At 49.9% G+C, this 21,521-nt stretch overlaps 1 protein-coding gene across 2 annotated transcripts; it reads right to left on the reverse strand.

Annotated features, from left to right (window-relative positions):
- Positions 1–2,021: 2,021 nt before the first annotated feature.
- On the reverse strand, positions 2,022–21,412 carry ABHD4 (abhydrolase domain containing 4). 2 transcript variants are annotated; one of them, XM_015414778.1, is made up of 7 exons: positions 21,336–21,412; positions 16,735–16,823; positions 15,714–16,089; positions 10,021–10,175; positions 9,266–9,377; positions 5,071–5,257; positions 2,022–3,369 (listed from the first exon to the last, which is right to left on the reverse strand). In XM_015414778.1, the coding sequence occupies exons 2-7, from the start codon at positions 16,772–16,774 to the stop codon at positions 3,280–3,282; spliced, it is 960 nt and encodes a 319-aa protein (XP_015270264.1). In that variant the 5' UTR covers positions 16,775–16,823; positions 21,336–21,412; the 3' UTR covers positions 2,022–3,279. The 2 variants fall into 2 exon arrangements, with proteins under 2 accessions (XP_015270264.1, XP_015270263.1); XM_015414777.1 differs by lacking the exon at positions 21,336–21,412 and adding an exon at positions 20,442–20,595.
- Between the last annotated feature and the right edge of the window lie 109 nt (positions 21,413–21,521).

The raw sequence follows: 21,521 nt of genomic DNA on the forward strand, positions 1-21,521 counted from the left end.
CTGCAAATGGAGGAGTGGGGAATCAAAACCCTTTAAACCAAACTGGTTTTACTACACCAAACTATATACAGTAGTATAGAGATTAGACTGTAAACCGCTCTGAGATTCCATTGGGTAGTGAAGGGTGGCGTATAGAACCAACTCCTGCACATGCAGCCAGCTGGGCAACCGTGGGTCAGTCACAAGTTCTCTCAGAGCGGTTTTCTAAGAGCAGTTCTCTCAGAGCTCTCTCAGCCCCACCTACTTCACAGGGTGCCTGTTGTGGGGAGAGAAAGGAAAGGAGATCATAAACCGCTCTGAGACTCCAAGTGAAGGGTAGGGTATAAATCCAATCTCCTCTTCTACTACCTTTTGCTCACTATTGTATAAAGTTGACCACTGGTAGGAGCGGTTCCCTCAAGAGCAGTTCTCTCAGCCCCACCTACCTCACAGGGTGTCTATTGTGGGAAGAGGAAGGGAAGGAGAGTGTAAGCCACTCTGAGATTCCTTTAGGTAGTGAAGGGTGGAGAATAAAACCAACTCTTCTCCTCCTCCTCCTCCTCGACAACCGCACAATTGTTCCCAGTTTTAGGATTGCTGAATACATAATTGCTGCTATGCCCATCTTTTAACTCTCTTAACTGTTTTTATTGCTTAATTTCTACTTCCAATTGCTTCCTGCTTGTAATTTATTGTTGTAACTCGCCCTGAGCCCGCTTTCGGGAAACGGGATATAAATCTAAATAAGAAATAAATCCTTTGGGGCCTGAACCATCAAAACACAGCAAAGACAGCAGAAATCAACACAGACTCAACACAGAAATTATCCTATTATTATTATTATTATTGAACAGTCATTGTGCACTCTTTATTCAACATAGAAAAAAAATTAGTACAAACTCAGTTAAATTCTATACAAAGCACCACAAGGGAAAAGGACGAGACCACACGGAGGAGTCTCTTGCATTTATGTTAAGAGAGGTTGTCAGAAATGGCACCACGGAGCTGTTACAAAGACAGGCGTACAAAACGAGCCGCGGGGCCCAGTGAGACCATACAAATATATATAGATTTGTGTTTTGCATTCAAGATGTCTCCTCCCGCTTCAGCCAAGGCCTCGTGTGGCAGGGAGCGTCATTCAGAAGCCCAACAGAAACAAATATCTCTGTCCAAGACAGTCAAAAAGGGAAGAAGGAACACACTCATGAGACAGGGGAGTTTTGCCAAGATGGCATAACATGGAGGATAGCATGTGTTTTTGTATGGATTATGCACATTTCTGAAGGGGGGGCATTTAATAGGTGAGAGGTCGGAGCACAACAACAGAGATTAGGGGAAGCCCCTGGAAGTTCCCAGGCCCGGCCCCAAACCGGCTCCTATTAAGGCCTTTGCGATTGGTTTGGCTACCACTAGATGGCGATGATGAGAAGGGAAAGGACTTTCCACCGGAGGGAACTTCATCCCTTCCACCAACAAGAGTCATTGCTAGAAAATGCCAGGTTCTGCAATGAAACCACCTCCTAAGTCCCCCAAAGTTGCGGGGAAACTAATGCCGATGTGTCCAAATGGGATTTGCAAGAGTTTAAACCACCCAACTTTGAAAGAAAGTTTTTTGGGGGGTAACCACGTTGGTCTGTCATACAAGAACTGTAGTGTCAGATGAAGGGAGCGCTGACTCTTGGAAACTGATCTCCTGGAAATCTGTCTGGTTTCTGAGACGCTACCAGACTCATATCTAACTCCTCGACCTTTAAAGGCTCTGAGACACTGCACAGACGGCTCTCTGGAATAATCAGACCATAGAGATGACTGCAGCCTAGATAGGCTTGCCAAGTCCCCCCCCCCGGGGGAAACCCCACCCCGACGTGCATGTCACCCAGAAGTGATGTAAGGACGCCGGGCACGCTGGGGGCGGGGCCACAACCATACGAGGGAAAACTCTATGGTTTTCCCTTGTATGGTCGTGGCCCCTCCCCAGCGTGCCCGGCGTCTTTACATCACTTCCGGGTGACGTGCACGCACGCTCCGGGATCCACTCGGGAGTCCCCCGCTGCGGAGGTAAGTTACACTTGGCAACCCTAAGCCTAGAGCTTCTTTCCTCTTCCACCCCCTGCGCCGCCAGTCAACGGAGTCACAGATCTCTTCCACAGCGGCGTTAAAGGCGTGGACAAGTGACCGCTCTCTAGAATCATCAGACCACAGAGATGACTGCAGCCTAGAAGCGCAGGCAGCTCTTTGTGTGACACTGTCATCAAAGCTCCTCTCAGACCGCCTCCTCCCTTAGACCTCAAGCAGCCCGCCTCTTACAGAAGCATCCCTGATCCTTTCCTGTGTTGTAGTAAGATTCCTCACTAAAGCTCGAGGAAGAAGTGGCTGGCCTCCGGACCACTGAGGTCACGATTCCCTTTTTGTTCCCACTCCACCCCATCCCAACGACTTGCTTGCATCCCAACTTTACAGCCGTCGTCTTTGCACGTCATAAGAGCAGTCAGCGGTTGAAGGGAGCTTTGACCCTTTGGTCTCTAAAGTGCTGGACTCGAATACTAGGCTCTCTTCTACACACCCAAGTCACGTACTGAGAAAAAGTCAACAGTCTCCCATTGGTGGTCAGGCATTGCGTATCTCACTCCCTCCGCCAATCACTGAATGTGTAGTAGAACTCTCTTAGAGGGGAAGAAAAGGCCCAGCATTCCATTTGCCTTCAAATCTAGGCGGCCTCACGGACTAAGGTGCAATTGAAGATGGCGTCAGCCAGAAGGACAAACCACGGTTTCTCCTCCAGCTTCATAAGCCAGGTAGGCTTGGCCAGTTGGATCAAAAGTATCACCTCCTATGGGGATGAAGATCAACCTTAAGTCTGTTCGCATGGACTCAGAGTTGCTCCCGATCCAGGGTTACTATCACTAGGTCAAGGCAGCAGTGGAGACGGTGGATAGCTTTCTGGCACAGAAATACTGCGTATGGAGAGGAAAGACTTTGGACTAGGAGAGAGGCACTAATTTTAGGAGGAGCTCTTAAGTACTTCAGGTTCCACAAGGTACTAAAAAATAAAGTTGGAACTTTGATTAACCCAAAGCAGGCGGCCTGCAACCTTTAAGGGTAGAGTGAAGGTTCGTGGACAAGTGAAGGAAGGGGGACGGGACAGACGTCTTCCAAGACCAACTTGCAGCCAGCTCACGAGGAGCTGAAGTTGCTGCTCCTTGGGGTGTATGAAAGGGAGGGGGGTCTCGGGCACGTCCCAGTGACTGGGCGGGGAGCTGGCACCAGATGAGCTTCTTTCCTCTTCCACCTCCTGCGCCGTCAGTCAACAGAGTCACAGATCTCTTCCACAGCGATGTTAAAGGCGTGGGGCTGGTCGGCGTAGACGTGGTGGGAGGCGCCAGGGATAGCCTGAGGAGAAACCAAGCAGGGAGTGGGGGTCAAGGGCTGCTACGAAGGCTGTTGGGCTTAAAGCATAAACAGGTTCTTTGATGAGGCTGCACCCTTGACTTCCACACTGTTGTAAGTCAGTCTGTACTGAGTGATGGCTCAGTTTTCTCAGATGAAGAGCTGCCTGATAGCCCTGATCTGTTAATTGAACAGGCGGCTGCAGCTGGCTCTGAATCAGAAGTTGAACAACAAGAGATCCAGTTATTGGCTGATCAGGAGTCACAGTAGCTCGGAAGCAGTAAGCGAGTCTTCAGCAGCCACTCCCATCCTACCTAGTTCACCCACCCCCTTGCAGCGCTGACACTGTCAGAGACACTTAGATTTGCAAGAAAAGAGAAGAAGTGCAAGACTCATGGCCAATGCTCCCTCTAAGCTGTGGAGTCTTGTGAGCAAAAATTCTTTGAGCTACTTTCATTAAAGTTGTGAGCAAGCGTTTTGGCTACTGCAAAAATTAGTTTGCTCTGGAGCAGCATTCCCTGTAAGCTGAGTGAGTGTGAGTTCGCTCACAGTTTTTTAGCCTCTGGCTCACACATTTGTATCTTAGCTCAGGAAGGGATGGCTCCAGAGCAAACTAATTGATGCAGTAGCCAAATTGCTCGCTCAAAACTTTACTGCCCAGTAGCCCACTAAGTAGAATTTTTGCTCACAAGACTCCATAGCTTAGAGGGAGCATTCGGAGCCCTCCTTCCTGAGCAGAGACAAAAATGTGTGAGCTGGAGGCTCAAAAACTGTGAGCTAGCTCACACTCACTCAGCTTAGAGGGAACACTGCATAGCCCTGTCGTCAGCTGTCAACCGAAGAGACAAAGGAGTCGTTTCGGGATGGCTGCCAAGAAATTGGCTGGGAGCTTAGCTCATTAAGACCTGGCTATAAATTCAGCGGGGAGACGCAGCGGTTTGTGGGCATAAGAAGTACACTCTGCTACTGAGCCACCAACCTTGCTGCTACCAGATCTCTGCAACCTTGGACCTGTGACTGGATCTGACAGCCGGCTTTTCTAGAACCTCTGACCTCAGACCGGACTTGGGCTTGCTGCCTGCAACTCCTTGACCCTGGACCGGACTTTGGTAAACGTGCTCTCCGAAACCCCTGACTTTTGGACTGGACTGTGGTCACTCTCTGCAACCTTGCTTGCGATCTGCCCTGCTGGACCCCAGCCCGTGCCTCCTGGGGAAGCGACATCAGTACACACGCCTTCCTCGGGCTTCCCTTCTCTTCCTGCAGCTACCCCACACAGCATCTTGGATTAAGAAAATTTAACATCAAGAGCACCGCACTTTACTTAATGACTGTTTTATACTGTTTAATGATTGTTTTTATGCTGTTTTAGTCGTTGTTATGGCAGTTGCCTCTGTTGTAGCCGCCCTGAGCCCGTTGGGGGAGGGTGGGGTATAAATCTAATAATAAATAAATAAATAAATAAAATCTTGGGAAACGCAGTGCTCAAGGCCAGACTCCGAATGGACCAAACGTCTGTGCCACTGCAGCCCTGAGGATTATGAGGACTGGAAGCCTGAGCTTTAAAAAACAGGAGGGTTGAGATTCTCAACATGCAAGGTTCGCCAGTCCCTGAAGTCCAGCTTTGGGCAAATGCGCTCCCTGGACCCTCGGCATATCAACCGACTTCGCCACATTCTCCTCCTCCGGTGCCGAAGCTCTTACCATGTCGCAGACATAGCTCCCCGGCCGCAGGTGCTTGACCTTCTCCCCGGTGCTGGAGTCGATCCAGGAGTTGGCACCGTAGATGAGGGTGATGGGCAAGTCACGCCGCACCAGGTGGATGCGCTCCAGCATGGGCCGCCGGGCCCACCCAAACGCCTCCATCATCGCCTTGAACCCTGCCTCGCCACTGGTGGCGGTGGGGATGCAAAGAAAGGAGACGGCTGTTAACGGTTGCGGGGAAAAGGAACCCTCCCACCTGGTCATGTTCACTTCTCCAAGCACGGCGGCATAGATCTAGGGAATGGGCTCAGTTCATTCAAACCTATTCAGTCCCTGTTGACACACAGACTGGGTGTTCTGCTTGGACAGGTTTTTCCTTGGCTGCACCCGATCTATGCAGAACAAGCAGGGCCCAAGTTCTGGGAGGAGCAGCCGTGGCTCAGCGTTAGACCTCATAAGAACATAAGAACATAAGAGATGCCAATGTTGGAGCAGGCCAAAGGCCCATCCAGTCCAACACTCTGTATCACACAGTGGCCAGAAATACCAGTGCCATCAGGAGGTCCCCCAGTGGGGCCAGGACACTAGAAGCCCTCCCCCTGTTGACCCCCCCAAGCACCAAGATGACAGAGCATCCCTTGCCCCAGAGTCCCTATCTATACCTTGTGGCTAATAGCCACTGATGGACCTCTGCTCCATATGCTTATCTAATTCCCTTTTGAAGCCGTCCATGCTTGTAGCCGCCACCACTTCCTGTGGCAGTGAATTCCAAGTGTTAATCACTCTTTGGGTGAAGAAGGACTTCCTCTTATCCGTTCTAACCCGACCGCTCAGCAATTTCAAGGAGTGCCCACGAGTTCTTGCATTGTGAGAAAGGGAGAAAAGTACCTCTTTCTCTACCTGCTCTATCCTATGCATAATCTTATAAACCTCAATCATGTCACCCCTCAGTCGTCGTTTCTCCTGCTTGGCACGCAGAAGGCGCCAGGTTCAATCCCTGGCATCTCCAGTGAAGAAGGATCAGGCGGTAGGTGACGCAGAAGGCCTCCACCTGAGACCCTGGAGAGCTGCTGCCAACCTGAGTAGGCAAGACTGAGCTTGATGGACCGATGGTCTGATTCGGTAGAAGGCAGCTTCGTGTGTTTATCGGGATTCATGGGAAGGGAGACAGGGACACTTGAACCTTCCTGGGTGTCCAGTGGGCAGCCCAGTTTCTATGACACTGTCCAGGGCTCTTTTTGTAGAAAAAGCCCAGCAGGAACTCATTAGCATAATAGGCCACACCCAACAGCAGGAACTTATTAGCATATTAGGCCACACCCTGACAACACAGCTCATTGGCATATTAGGCCACACCCCCATGTTACCAGAAGTGTGGTCATCCAGCCACACCCACCTTTTGCTTCATATTCTGTTTACCTTGTTTGTTGTCCAAACCCAGAGCTTTTTTGTAGCAGGAACTCCTTTGCATGTTAGGCCACACACCCCTAATTGTAGCCAAATCCTAATGAGTTTCTGCTGTTAGGTGTGGCCTGTTATGCTAATGAGTTCCTGCTGGGCGTGGCCAACTCAGGAGTCAGCCGGAACTCCGTTCCTGTGCATTCCTACATTCCTGCCCAAAAATAGCCCTGACACTATTTATCATAGTTGTGTGCTGTTAAGTTGCAAATGACTCACGGGGACCTCCGGACCATGGTGTTTTCAAGGCAAGAGACAAACAGAGGGGGTTGTGTCATTGCGTTCCTCTGCTCAGCAACCACAACCTTCCCTGCCGGTCTCCCATCCAAGCACTAACCACGGCCAAAATGGTCTTAGCTTCCGCCCTCTGAAGAGATCTCGCTAGGCTGGGCTGTCCCCTGCTTACTGTCGACTTAGGAGATGCTTTAAAAGAGCAGAACGCTTTCGTCAACGATTCAGAAGACTGTGACCGATTTCACACAAGAGCTGCGCCGTGGCCGTGCCTCCCTTTGCAGCGCCTCCCTTCTATTGGTCAATTTCCCACTCGAAGCCGCGCGGCCGCATTTTGACCCACGGCATAACCGGTCGAAGCCGCGGGTCAAAATGCGGCCGCGCGGCTTCGAGTGGGAAATTGACCAATAGAAGCAGGGCAAAGGGAGGCGCGACCGCAGCGCAGCTCTTGTGTGCCCGGGATAGATTTTTTTAAAAAAACTTATTTATATAATATAGCAATGATTTACAGTAGCACATACTATTAGGAAACCACTACAATGAAAACATAATTAAAAACACAAAAAAAAACCCCACAAGAGCAATAAAACCAAACAGTTCTTCAGTATATAGCTAGAACCTTCAAATTATCTGGAAGTGCCTTTTTCAGCTTACTATGCCTTTCCATATGTTCAAGAAAGGGAAACCAGCGTTTCAAAAAAATCTGAATGGAACTCTGGATTCTCTGCCAAGGATATAACTTCTGACATTTTGTCCATGACCAGGTATTCCCATAACTTATGAAACCACATAATCGATGAGAGGTTGTGTACTATTTTTTCCAATGCCCAGCCACTAAAGTCTTGGCTGCCACCAACATGTAAGAAATGAGATCTTTCCTGACAGCAGGAACATCTATCCCCTCCCATAAATTAAGCAATCCCTCTTAGGGATACTGTGCCCAGTAATATCACACATCAGTTTAAGAATAGTGGTCCAATATTGCATTATAGCAGGGCACGGCCACCAGCAGTGAATGTAAGAGCCAGGCTGCCCACAACTCCTCCAACACCTGGGCAGGAATGTCTATACCCTCCCGTAAATTAAGCAAGACAGGTTCTGGCCTCGTAGGGATACTGTGCCCAGTAATGTCATAAATCAGTTTGAGAATAGTGGTCCAATATTGTTGAGGGAGCTGGATGTCAAGTTTGCTACTGGGCCTGGACAAACTGTGTTTGGGGTCTGATGCAAGACAAAATATGAGCAATGTTCCCTCTAAGATGTGAAGTCCTGTGAGCAACTGGCCTTAAAGTTGTGAGCCAGCGATTTGGCTGCATCATAAATTAGTTTGCTTTGGAGCCCTCCTTCCTGAGCTAAGGCAAAAATGTGTGAGCTGGAGGCTAAAAAACTGTGAGCTGGCTCACACTCACTCAGCTTGTGACTGCCACTCTGTGGCAAGACACCACAAAGAAAGCAAGTTACCTGATGAACATCTCGCTGCTCTTGCAAGTGCCTTTCTAGAGTGATCTGCCTACTGAGGAACTCTGAGTGTTTTAAGAGAAGCTCTTGGGCCATGTCCGACAGCGTGAGCGATGGCCAAACGGGTGCTTTGCCACTGAACCAGAGTTGCCCAAGTTCATTGTTTTCCAGATGTACGCCAGCATGGCTCTGGAAAACACCCAGCTTTCTCCTGTGGCTTCCCGCTCTAGAGGAAGATCAGACGCGAAGGACAGACTGGATTTCTGGAGGGCTAGTCGGTCATTAAGGAAACCAAATGTGCCCCGCAACAAACAGCAAGAAAGCTGAAGGACAAAGGTTGAGTACGATGGCACCTTTAAGACCAACATTTTTTAATTCAAGGGATAAGCTTTCATGTGCAGGGGTCATTTCTTGCAGGAGTGCACAGGAGCAGAGCTCTGGCAGTAAAGAGCCCAGGGGGTGGGCACATGCAACAAGCCCCGCCCCCTGCTCCCAGCAGCCCTCAGTCAGAGCAAGAAGCAGCCAGGTAAGTTGCAGAGGCCTGGTCCAAAACAGTCCAGTGGCACCTTTAAGACCAAGTTTTATTCAGGTACAAGCTCTCCCTCCTCTGCGAGGACAGATCTGCACATCCCCCCCCCCCATAGCTAGCAATCCAAAACAGTCCAGTGGCGCCTGAGCGGTGGGTGTTGCCTTCATAACCACTTCCGGTAATGTCAGGGGGCATGGCATATGCAAACAAGTTATGCTAATGAGTTATGCTAATGAGCTCCTGCACCTCTTTTTCTACAGAATGACCCCTGTTCGTGTGCATGCACACTTCTTCAGATGCACACCAAAGCTTATCCCTTGAATAAAACTTTGTTGGCCTTAAAGATGCCACTGGACTCAAATTTTGTTCTGCTGCTTCAGACCAACATTTTTTTTTTACTTATTTATTTTTGGATTTATATCCTGCCCTCCCTATGGCTGCCCCACCTGAACCTATCGGCATGAAAACTATGAATTGTGGCAAGAAAGAAAAACAGTCAGGGACTGGGAACACTCTCACCTGGGTGTTTGGGCGTTGCAGTGGTAGATGTACTCGGAGATGGTTTCGTCATCGAAGAAATCTGCAAACTTCTGCTTAAAGTCTGGACGGAAGCGCTGCACCAACCCAGGGCCTGGCGGGAAGGAGGAGTACAGAGGGTGGTCTCACATTAAACTATTCCTCAGCTTCAAAACAATCGAAACCCTTTAAAAAAATCAAGAACGAGCGTCCTCATATGAAAGGTTGCTATTATGTAAGTTGGACCAAACATGGTAGGTGCTTTCTAAAGCTTAGGAGACCTGGCCCATATAGAAACTGAATAAAGTTTGCCTGTTAAGAAATTGCAATGAGACTTCCTGCAGTGGCTTTTTGTTCCTGAGGAAGGACCAGAAGTCCGAAACACTGAACAATACCTAGGAAAAGTGTTGATATCTATTCCAGACTTCATTGTTTCCCTTTGAGAAATTTCTATTCTGGACTTTGTTCTTTTCCTTTGGGATATGGTGGACTTTTGCATTTTCCTATGATGGATTACATGTGTTGAATTACCTTTGTGTTGAAGTCTCTTTTTGTTAACTTTGGTGTGGGTTTGTGCAGTACACAGTTGTTATTTGCTGTTTTTTTGGCCACTAGTTTCCCTCAGACACAGTAAGAATACCATGTTCAGCTATAAACAAGAGGTGATTTTACAACTATGGAATCCAGTTCTTGCCTTTCCGTCTCCCCAGGCCCCCCCCACACACACACCATCCACCCTTCTCGCCAACTTCACTCACCCCACGGTCCAGCAGCTCGCAGCACGGCCAGAGGGTTGGACCGTCCCAGCACTGTTGCCACGGCCTTGACCCAAGCAGGGGCGCTGCGCACCTGATTCCGGTCCGTTGGCCGCACTGGGAAACCCCAGGGGTCCACGAGGATCAGATGTTTCACCCTGGGTTAGATGAAGAAAGGACAAACTGAGACTATGGACAGTCAACAGACATTGTCTGCCTCCATTTATATATATATATATATATATATTTAAAATCCCTATGTGGGGAAACTAGGAAGCCAGGGAGTTAACTTTTGAGTGCTTTCACACATACTAAATAATGCAGTCTCAATCCACTTCAGCGACCGTTTGCAGGTGGATTTTGCCATTTTGCACACTAAAATCCAGTTGCAAAGTAGTCTGAAAGGGTAATTATTGCCTTCTTCATTTGTCATTGTTCAGTCGCACAGTCGAGTCCGACTCTTCGCGCCCCCACGGACCACATCATGCCAGGCCCTCCTGTCTTCCATCGTGCTCCGGAGTTTGCTCAATTTCACGTTCGTTGCATTGATAACACTGTCCAGCCATCTCATCCTTTGCCGTCCCCTTTGACCTTCACTCTTTCCAGCATCAGAGTCTTCTCCAGTGAGTGCTCCCTTCTCATTGGGTGGCCAAAGTACTTGAGCTTCAGCTTCAGTATACGGCCTTCCAGGGAACAGTCAGGGTTGATTTCTTTTAGGATTGACTGCTTCGATCTCCTTGCAGTCCAAGGGACTCTCAAGAGTCTTCTCCAGCACCATAATTCGAAAGCATCTATTCTGCGGTGCTCGGCCTTCTTTATAGTCCAACTCTCACAGCTATACAGTACTAATGGGAATACCATCACTTTGACCACGCGGACTTTTGTTGGCAGGGTGATGTCTCTACTTTTTATCGTGCTGTCTAGGTTCCTTCTTCATTAAAGACTTTTAAAAAAATGTGAGTCTCTGCTTGCTTCTTCAGAAGTCTGATGCTAAGTCACTCACTTAACAAAGAAGTCGGAGAGTGATTCAGCAAGAACACAACTTTATTCTTCAACTCAAACACAACTCCAACACTGATCAACATCTGATAGCCAGAACAGAACAGTTCAGCTTTTACATTGCAGTTGTAATGATTTTAAACTCTCCCGGCTAATGTAGCCACACCCACTGTACAAATACAACCAATACGGTTGTTCATATAAGGACCAATCACGGAGCTTGCTGTAAGGTGATTGGCTAGGTGCTTCCTGGGCTAGCAATGCGATTGGATGGATTTGGATCCTAGCCCAGGACGAAGCTCAACATGGCAAGTCAATTAGATGTTTCACATACATTGTGCATTCAATGGCAGCTATTGAATACATTACATCTGAAGAAGTGAGCAGTGACTCAAGAAAGCTCCTCCCCTGCCACAAATTTTGTTAGTCTTCCAGGTGCTCCTGGACTCTCACTCCTTTCTACTGCTACAGACAGACTATCAGAGATACCCTTCTTGGTCTGCCTTCTTCTCGACATGCTCATTTTCTACACGGCAGGAAAGAATGGGGGGGTGTTCTTAACCCAACATGGTGGAGTTGTTAAAGAGTGCCAGACTAGGACTGGGAAATGTTATTTACTATTTATTTATTTACGCTATCTATAGGCCAGCTTTCTCACAGGGGCTTGAGGAGGATCACACATAGTGAGCCAGCACAACCGCGTAACGTGGGACAATAAAAAACCAAAGCATTTTAGAAGGCTGGAATCACCAAAAAACCCCTCCCTGAAGTATGCCATAACTATTCACATGTGAATAGTGAACTATTCGCATCACATAAGGCTCCAAATCTTTCTCAAACATAGGTAAAGGTTCCCTTGCTCGAATGCCAGTCAAATCCAACTCTAGGGTTGCGGTGCTCATCTCCGTTTCAAAGCCGAAGAGCTAGCGCTGTCCGAAGACATTTCCGTGGTCATGTGGCCGGCATGACTAAACCCCAAGGAGCACGGAACGCTGTTACATTCCCACCGAAGCGGTACCTATTTATCTACTTGCAATTTCTTGCTTTCGAACTGCTAGGTTGGCAGGAGCGGGAACTAGAGACGGGAGCTCACTCTGTCATGCGGCACCCGGGTCTCAAACTACTGAACTACTGACCTTCCACAGCCTGCTGTTCAGCGTCTTAACCACTTGAGCCACCGCAGCTCCTTCTCAAACGTACACCAGCATTTAATACGTGAAATACATGAACTGCAATAAACAGGCTGGAGATTTAAAGCGATATCTAACATTTACTATTTGACACTCCCCAAAGAGATACTTCACAGATTCTTAGGTCGCAATTTCAATGGACTGAGGAACATGGTCTTCAGATGTCCATCCACTTCTTAAGACATTAAGATAAACAGTATAAAGTATGTTGCAATCAGCAAGTAGATCCAGTCCTTAAGACTTGACACAAACAATAAGAAATAGGCTGCAGTTCACTCATCCTCCAGATTATTCAATGAGTCTTCGATGCCTTCATCAGGACAGCAGACGGGGACTCCTGAAGAGGCACAGGTACAGGAACATCTCAGCCAGCAGTGCCTCCAAACTGTCTCATTGTACTGCAATGTCACCAAAGCTGCCTTATTTTCCTTTGTTCATGATGGAGACGGGTAACCTGATTCTACAGGTGTTCTCCCAGGGCTCTTTTTGTAGAAAAAGCCCAGCAGGAACTCATTAGCATAATAGGCCACACCCAACTGCAGAAACTCATTAGCCTATTAGGCCACACCCCTGAGAGCACAGCTCATTAGCACATGAGGCCGCACCCCCATGTTACCAGAAGTGTGGTCATCCAGCCACACCCACCTTTTGCTTCTTATTCTGTTTACCTTGTTTGTGGTTCAAACCCAGGGCCTTTTTTGGTAGCAGGGACTCCTTTGCATGTTAGGCCACACACCCCTAATGTAGCCAATCCTAATGAGTTTCTGCTGTTGGGTGTGGCCTGTTATGCTAATGAGTTCCTGCTGGGCATGGCCAACTCGGGAGCCAGCTGGAACTGCGTTCCTGCCCAAAAATAGCCCTGTGTTCTCCCATCTAAATGAATGTAAGGAATGTGACATTCGCATGTCACATCAAGTGGTACAGAAACGACACAAACAGGATCCTGATTACAATAAGCCAAACCCAGCACTATAGGCCTTAATCCTTTATCCAAGGCAGGATTTAAAACCATTTCTGGCCCGTGCAACGTGATTCCCTGCCCAGAAAAGCCCTCCTGGATCGTTCGGCTGGGAAAACTCATTGGACGATCCAGTCAGTCAGTCAGCCTTCATTGGCATAGATGAAATACAGCATGGATCACATTTTAAAATGCATATCAAGATTATGTAAATAGAAACAGTCAACCCACCGGGGCTTTGACCTTATATTCCCCTACCCTCACAGCGATAGAAAGAAATCGTGCTACTGAGAAAGTAACGTGAGGGCGAAGATCTGATAAAAGGAAAGAGATAAGTCTTGGGCCAGTCACATGAAGGCGCATGAAGCTGCCTTACCCCGATTGAATCAACCTTGGTCTATCGAAACCGGTACTGCCGACTGAGACCGGCAGCAGCCCGCCGGGGTCTCAGGCAGAGAACTGTCACATCACCTCCTGCCAGATCCTTGAACTGGGGATTGAACCTGGCCTAGGACCTTCTGCGTGCCAAGCAGATGCTCCACCACTGAGCCACAGTCCCCCGCAGTGTCCCCTCTAAGCTGAGTCAGTGTGAGCCAGCTCACAGTTTTTTAGCCTCTGGCTCACACGTTTTTTGTCTCAGCTCAGGAAGGGATGGCTCCAGAGGAAACTAAGTTATGCCACAGCCGAATTGCTGGCTTGCAACTTTCATGCCAGGAGCTCACAAGGTAGAATTTTTGCTCACAAGACTCCGCAGCTTAGAGGGAACATTGATCCCCCAGTCATTCTGTCTAGGCTAATCTACCCCACAGGATCATTGTGAAGATAACGTTAGATAGGGAGGAAACAATATTGTAAGCCACTTTTGAGTCCAATTGGGGATAAAAGTGGGGTATAAATGGCCCAATCCATTCATCGAGTTCAGACTGCGAGGGCACGAAGCAAAGCCTCCTCAGTGGTCTGCTGCTCCCCCCATCATGAAAACCCCACCAACTGCAAACTCACCAGAGCGAGGCTGAGTACCTTACGGCGGTGCTGAGAAGACCGCGTTTGAGCTGGCCATTTGCAACAGCAGGCAGAAGAACGGAGGACCTCTCAGAGAAGTTGATCAGATTTCCATCCTGGCAGGCAGAACTTGGCTTTGTTTACTCAGCCCCGAGTTCACACAGTGGAGCTGGTCTGAAGAGGATCCCCCTGCCACCAACCCAGGTCGCAAGAAGTTTGTGGGGCGGACCACAGCATCCAGCCCATGGATTATTTAGATGAATGCATCTGAACCTTCTTGGGCTGTGAAAGACACGGCTCCAGTTCATCGGGCAGCAGAATTTTTAAAATCATTTTTGTTGTTGTTCAGTCGCACAGTCGAGTCCGACTCTTCGCGACCCCATGGACCAGATCCCGCCAGACCTTCCTGTTTTCCACCGTCCTCTGAAGTTGGCTCAACTTCATGTTCGTTGCATCTATGACACTGTCCAGCCATCTCATCCTTTGCCGTCCCCGTCTTCTTTGACCTTCAATCTTTCCCAGCATCAGGGTCTTCTCCAGTGAGTGCTCCCTTCTCATTGGGTGGCCAAAGTATTTGAGCTTCAGTTTCATTATCTGGCCTTCCAGGGAACAGTCAGGGTGGATTTCTTTTAGGATTGACTGATTTGATCTTATTTCAGTCCAAGGGACTCTCAAGAGTCTTCTCCAGCACCATAGTTCAAAAGAATCTATTCTTCCGCGCTCCGCCTTCCTTATAGTTCAACTCTTGCAGCCATAAAACAGTTTGCAAGCTCTTAGAAGACTCTGGCCCGGGAAGAATGCCTCTTCAGAGCCGGTGCCTCCTGAGGGTTCAACGAGGCACGGCAATAGGAGCTCCATAAACGGAGCTCACAGCAATTTCCTGACACGGACATTAGGGTTGCCAACTTCCAGGTGCGGCCTGGAGGTCTCCCAGAATTACAACTGGTCTCCAGGCTACAGAGATCAGTTCCCCCCGCAGAAAACTGCTGCTTTGAAGGATGGTAAAAAAGGTAAAAGGTAAAGGTTCCCTTGCTCGAAAGCCAGTCGAGTCCGAGTCTAGGGTTGCGGTGCTCATCTCCATTAAAAAGCCGAAGAGCCAGCGCTGTCTGAAGACCTTTCCGTGGTCACGTGGCCGGCATGACTAAACACCAAGGCGCACGGAATGTTCCCTTCCCACCGAAGTGGTCCCTATTTATCTCCTTGCAATTTCTTGCTTTCGAACTGCTAGGTTGGCAGGAGCTGGAACTAGAGATGGGAGCTCACTTCGTCATGCGGCACCCCTGGGTCTTGAACTGCTGAACTACCAACCTTCCACAGCCTGCCCTTCAGCGTCTTAACCACTTGAGCCACCGCAGCTCCTTTGGAGGATGGACTCTATGGCAAAAGCAACGTTCCTGGTGATTCCTAGAGCTACCTTTGTGTCACTTCCTGTAAAGAGGTCCTGGTATTTCCTCTCACAACGGTGTCTCCCCTCCCCCCACATCCCTCCCGCCAGTTGCCGGGCACTGCCCAGCCACCCTAGCCTTGTGCCCACAGACAACACTCACCTCTCTGGGTACTGCAAGCTGTAGGAAGTTGCCAGGAAGCCCCCAAGACTGTGGCCGAGCAGGATCATGCTGGGAATACCCATCTCCCGGCGCCAGGCCTCGATGGAGCTCACAAACTCCTCCTCTGCCCCCTGGGCTTCGTGGGGGAAGGGGGGTCGGGAGCTACGTCCGAAGCCGAGGAGGTCAAAGGCATGGAGGGGGCGATGGGTGCTCAGGGAATCCAGGTTGAGGATCCAGAGCCCCACGCCCCCACCGAAGCCGTGCACCATCACCAGGGGGGTGCGCCCCTTGCCCCGGTCTGGGGACAACGATACAGTCCAGATCTTGCTATGGTTGGGGAGGGAGATGTACCGAGCCACAAATCGGTTCTGGAGGCCTACAGGAGGAGGGACGGAAAGACACAAAAATGGAGATGAACGTTTGCGGGGGTCAGGCTGCTTAGTTTTGGCCCCTCAAGGAAAAGGTATCTTTACACCCCCATAGGACCAAAAACATTTTTTTTGGGGGGGAGATCTAGATGAAGAAAATGAGCGATAGGAAAACTCATGTTTTCAACTGTGTCAGATGCCCGTTTGTAATCTAGACAGAACACCACTGGCGAAATGTACTGGGATGTTTTATGAGTCACTGGGATCATATATGCACATATGCACCTCCCTTTCCACCTCCATATCAGCCTCCCATTGGAGTTAGCAACCTGGGCAGCTGCTTCCTGTTAAGAAAGAAACCACTGGGTAATTAATGGTTTGTTCAACCTTAATCCCCCTCTCTTCCTTGGGACAGAGGCCAAGCCCCTTTATCACCACCCCACCCAATACACTTAGGGCTGCCTGGTGGGGGAGGAGGATTCCCCACCTGATAAAGTTTCTGGCCATTCCTAGAGCTACCTTTTGTCACTTCCAGGTAGCTCTAGGAATCACTCGGAACTCTATGGTAGGAAGTTCCTGTATGTAGACTAGGCCTTATTTTTTAAAAAACCCCAAAAACCCGGGACCCTGGCCAGTTGCCAGGCACTACTTACACTGCAAGATCCGAGCTTCCACATTCTTGAGGTGAGACATGGAGGTGGGACGCCAAGCAGGGAGCCAGCCTCCCAACCAGCCGTGGGACCTGTAGGAGGGGACAGTGGAGAATACAGGTGGGCGACCAGGGTGAAAAGGTCCAGGGAAGAAAAAGAGACAAGTGAGAAGAGGTCACTTGGACAAAAGCTAAATTTCACAGCATGCCGTTGCCATTCCGTGACATCCAGTGGAAGGAAGGGTGGGAGTGCAAAAGAGACTTTGAACAAATCAGGCCTCTGTTGTCCAACTGCGACCCACAGAGTGGGAAAAGAGAAGAAGAAGAAGAAAAGAGATTGGATTTATACCCCGCCTTTCACTACCCAAAGGAGTCTCAGAGCGGCTTACAATCTCCTTTCCCTTCCCCTCCTCACAACAGGCACCCTGTGAGGTAGGTGGGGCTGAGAGAGCTCTTTTGAGAACATTTCTGCTCGTGAGAGAACAGCTCTGAAAGAACTTGTGACTGACACAAGGGCGTACCAGCAGGTGCAAGTGGAGGAGTGGGGAACCAAACCCGGTTCCCCCAGATTAGAGTCCGCGCACGTAACCACTACACCAAACTGACTCTTACACCAAACTGACTCCTGATCGCACAAGGGCTCATTTCCATTTGGGACAAATGCCCAGTCCACAGTCGCAAGGTGGTTGTTAACGGTCAGCAGAGATGGAAAACATGCAGAGTTTCCTGCCCATGTGCAGGACTCCCATGCCCTGACTGCAAGTTTTGCATGCACATGACAAGCAACTTTTTGCAAGTGGCCCAGGGGGATGTTGAAAACTGCCATGCTCTCGACAACATCTAGAGACCTTGCTCCTTGAGTACAGATTGTGGATCACAAAGCCTTTGATTTAAATCTCATTTTAGCCATAAACTTGTTGGACTCTCTCCGGGAAACCATTCCCACACACCCTTCCAATCTTCAGACAGGGATGCTAGCCAATCTTATATAGCTATTATAAGCAGAGGTCGATTCGGGGGGGATCGCGGGGGATCACCGTTCCCCCGGGTGAGGTGCAGGGGGCTGGGGCACACGACGAAGCCCCGCCCCCTGCATCCGGCCCTCCTTCAGCCAGGAGGAGGCAGGAGAAGAGGAAGGATAAGTTGCTTCCTCCCCGCCTCTCCTCACCCCTGCCTGCCTGGGGCCAGGGAGGGCCTTGGCGGGGCTTCCTCGCACGCCTGCCGGCCTTGCAGGTCCACCGCCGGGCCCCATCAGGGGCTTGACAGTGGAGCTGCAAGGCCAGCGGCGGCGGCCGGGACTGTTGGGGGCGGGGGGCTTGGCAGGGCTTCTCCGCACTCTCACCGGCCTTATGACACACTTCCGGTGATGTAAGGGGGTGTGGCATATGCTAATGAGTTATGCTAATGAGTTCCCCTAGCTCTTTTTCTACGAAACGACGCCTGATTATAAGGAAGGCTCTAATTGTATCTGCAACGCAGTTCGGATCATCAATGGTTACTGCTGTTATTACAATACAAATGGCACCAAAGATTTGGATCCTAACCCTTGATTCCATTCCAGCATTGCGGACAGTGTTTCTTCAGTGCTAGGTGCTTTCTACTCATTGCAACACAATGTGCGATTAACTTCTAGAACCAGAGGTACCTACTGCACAACAGAAGACAGCCAAAGTATACTAACTGATCTGCCAAGGGACCAGATCCTCTGCAGTCATAACCTCAATGTCTAAGAGCCAGTTTGGTGTAGTGGTTAAGAGTGTGGACTCTAATCTGGGAGAACCGGGTTTGATTCCCCACACCTCCACATGTGGCTGCTGGTGAGACTTTGGGTCAGTCACAGGTTCTCTCAGAGCTGTTCTCTCAAGGGCAGTTCTCAAAAGAGCTCTCTCAGCCTCACCTACCCCCACAAGCAATGCTCCCTCTAAGCTGTGGAGCCTTGTGAGCAAAAACTGTACTTTTCTGAGCGACTGGCATTAAAGTTGTGAGCGAGCCATTTGGCTACTGCATAAATTAGTTTGCTCTGGAGCCATCCTTCCTGAGCTAAGACAAAAATCGGTGAGCCGGAGGCTAAAAAACTGAGCTAGCTCACACTAACTCAGTTTAGAGGGAACACTGCTCATAGGGTGTCTGTTGTGGGAAGGGGAAGGAGATTGTAAACCGCTCTGAGACTTCTTTGGGTAGTGAAGGGTGGCATATAAATCCAATCTCTTCTTCTGAAAGTCTTTTTCCCAACTGTCCTCATTCTCTGGCTCCATTCAGACAGTACACCAACCCTTGGGTAGATCTCAAGCCACGGTTCACACTTCCTCGCATACCGACAAACCATGGCTTAGTGCTGTTTTCTCAGCATCCCACCGGCCCCCCCCCCTTTCTAGGGTTAGCCGCCACCACTGAATTGCCCCCTTCAAACCTGTCCTTCAGTGCATTCAGTTTGGGAAAGAGCAGACAGAGAATCTGGAGGCCCCCTCATTTACAAAGTTACACCAAGAAAGTTTGCTGCATGTCAAGCAGCATTTCTGCTCCCTTAGGTCAGTGGAAACAAGTAACACTTTCAAGATGTCAGGCCATTACATCAGCCGCCCCCTTCCATGGAAAACAAGGAAAGCAAACAAAGCCGCTCCTGTGTGATCCAGCGATAAGGGCAAGTGGATTGCTGAGTCATTCTACCTTTCCCTAGATCTGCTGAGTCACTTCCCAGGTTCCCCTCCAAGTTCACAGTTTCCAAGTTGGATTGCAAGAACAGCTCCCCCCTCCACCTGTTCCCCAAGACTTCCCCTGACACTAACTCCCACAGTCCATTACAGACAGTATGGGGTTTTATATATATATATATATATATATTGCATAACTTTCTGTTTCTCTTCCTCCCCCCACCCAACTACAGTTTTTCTTGGTTGCTTCGTCCCTAGAAGACCCAACGACCTACTGAAAGAACCGAATTCTTCCATGTATGGACAGCGTTCTTTTCTCTTCCCATCGGAGCACACACAATTTGAAGCCCACGACGACATTCCAGCCCCTCTTGTTTAGAAATGAAACTCCTCCAGTGCTATTACAAAAGGGGAATCTGTCAGTTGTGCTTCACTCCGTGGCAAAGAAAGGGTACTCTGCCCATGCTCAGAGGCACCGTGACAGACATCCCAGCCCCAGCACAAAAAGCAGCGCGAAACAGGCCCAGAGTTAATCACAACCTGGATCGACCCGCCCAGCATACTTTTCTTTACACGCCCTGTCGCCGCTTCCTGTTTTGCTGTGTAAGAATAACTTTATCCCGGACATCTCCTTCATTCTACCCCCTCTTGCCTTGCCTTCCCCTCGCCTTCTCTTTCTGTAGGGTGTTGCTCTGTTCCCCGCAGAACAGGAAACCAGTTTGAACCACGAGAGTGACGGGAGGGGGGTGGGGATGTCTTTTCTCCGTCAACCCCAACCCCAACCAAGCATCAGACCTAAACAAGCCTTGCACCCATCTCCCAATCCCACCCCAGTGGCAGTCCAGGCCAGCAAGATGCAATCCTCTAGTCCTAAAGAAAAATCCCCACACCTCCAAAATACAGAAGGGAATATCTAGATAGCCTGATCCACCTGTAGGAGCAGGAGAATGCAACTCCATGCAAAGCAACAACAACAACTCCCCCCCCCCCTCCGGCCTTGTCTCCATCTCAGAGCAGATCTGCGGCTCCAGGATCCAGAAAAGAGTTAAGCCAGACTCACGACTGCTCAAGGTCTTCCTCCATTCCTCTCCAAGAAGGGATACATCCCAACAGCTGGTACAGGAAGGCGTGCGGGAGGAGGACTTAGAGCGAAGGGGGCGGGGCCGAGTGTCAGAGCTTGGGGGCGTGGTTTACATTTTATGAATGGCTTGGGGGGGGGGAAAGGTCGCTTGTGTAACCCTCCTGCTGGGTTATGTAAGGGGGGCGGGAAAGGGGGGAAGAGAGAGAGAGGGCGAGCCCGAAAGAGAGCGCGTCCCGCAGGCTCCCTTCTGCTCGCCGGGCGGATCAGAAAGGAGGGAGGGCCCCTCCTCTCCCCCTGATGTGGGCGTGGCATCATAAAGAGGGGAGGAGTCTGGTCGGAGCCGGGGAGGGGGGTTTTGCAACGGGGGGGGGGGAAAGCTGGGGGGGGGAAGCAAAAAAGGGGAAGCACTAACCGGCGCTTTGGGGCTGCTGTGCTGGAGGATTGTGGAAGATCCGGATTGGAGGGTGGGGGAGAAGAGCTTTGGTGAGGATCGGGTCCAGGCAGGGTCTTCCTGGGACAAAGCCACCATATATAGGGGGTAATGACAAAGCTCGTGCTTCTTAGCAAGGGTTTCTCCTCTCCCCTCCAGACAGGGCAGTTTCTGAGCATGGGCAGAGCGCCTTTCCCGAGGAGCGGCTACGGCCTGTCACTAGTGTTGGGATCGTATTGAAGTGGCAAGTAGGATCCTATAACGGGGCATTGGGTTGCATTATGCATGCTTCGATTATATCTGGTGCCGCAGCGGGATGGTCAAAGCAGATCAGGGAGTTTCATGAGGTCGCAGCCCTGCAATCGTACGGGTGGTAGCAAAAACTGCCGTTTGGAAGCATCTCTTGTCCCCAAAGTCCTGCCTTCTAACTCTTTATTTGTTACCTGAAGTTTGGGAGGAGGTTCTTCTCCTTGCGCTTGCGTACTTATTATTTGTTCTTAATAGGCTTGATTCAGTCTTGAATTCAAGTGCAGGGTTAAGCGGCAGATCCGCATGCGCGCAAAGTCCTCTCCACGTCCCGGCGTGCACAATAATATTGTGTATGGCGCGGACCTGCACATGTATACACA

The sequence above is a fragment of the Gekko japonicus genome, unplaced genomic scaffold (assembly GCF_001447785.1).
Source record: "Gekko japonicus isolate JY-2015 unplaced genomic scaffold, Gekko_japonicus_V1.1 scaffold1635, whole genome shotgun sequence".
Classification (NCBI taxonomy): domain Eukaryota; kingdom Metazoa; phylum Chordata; class Lepidosauria; order Squamata; family Gekkonidae; genus Gekko; species Gekko japonicus.

Coding starts and splice junctions, on each gene's coding strand:
- ABHD4 (XM_015414777.1), bottom strand. CDS start 20,464: ATGGAGGAAGACCTTGAGCAGTC. Junction 16,090..16,734: donor GGAAGCTCGGATCTTGCAGT/GTAAGTAGTGCC, acceptor CTCCTCCTGTAG/GCCTCCAGAACCGATTTGTG. Junction 5,258..9,265: donor TGCAACGCCCAAACACCCAG/GTGAGAGTGTTC, acceptor CACCGCCACCAG/TGGCGAGGCAGGGTTCAAGG.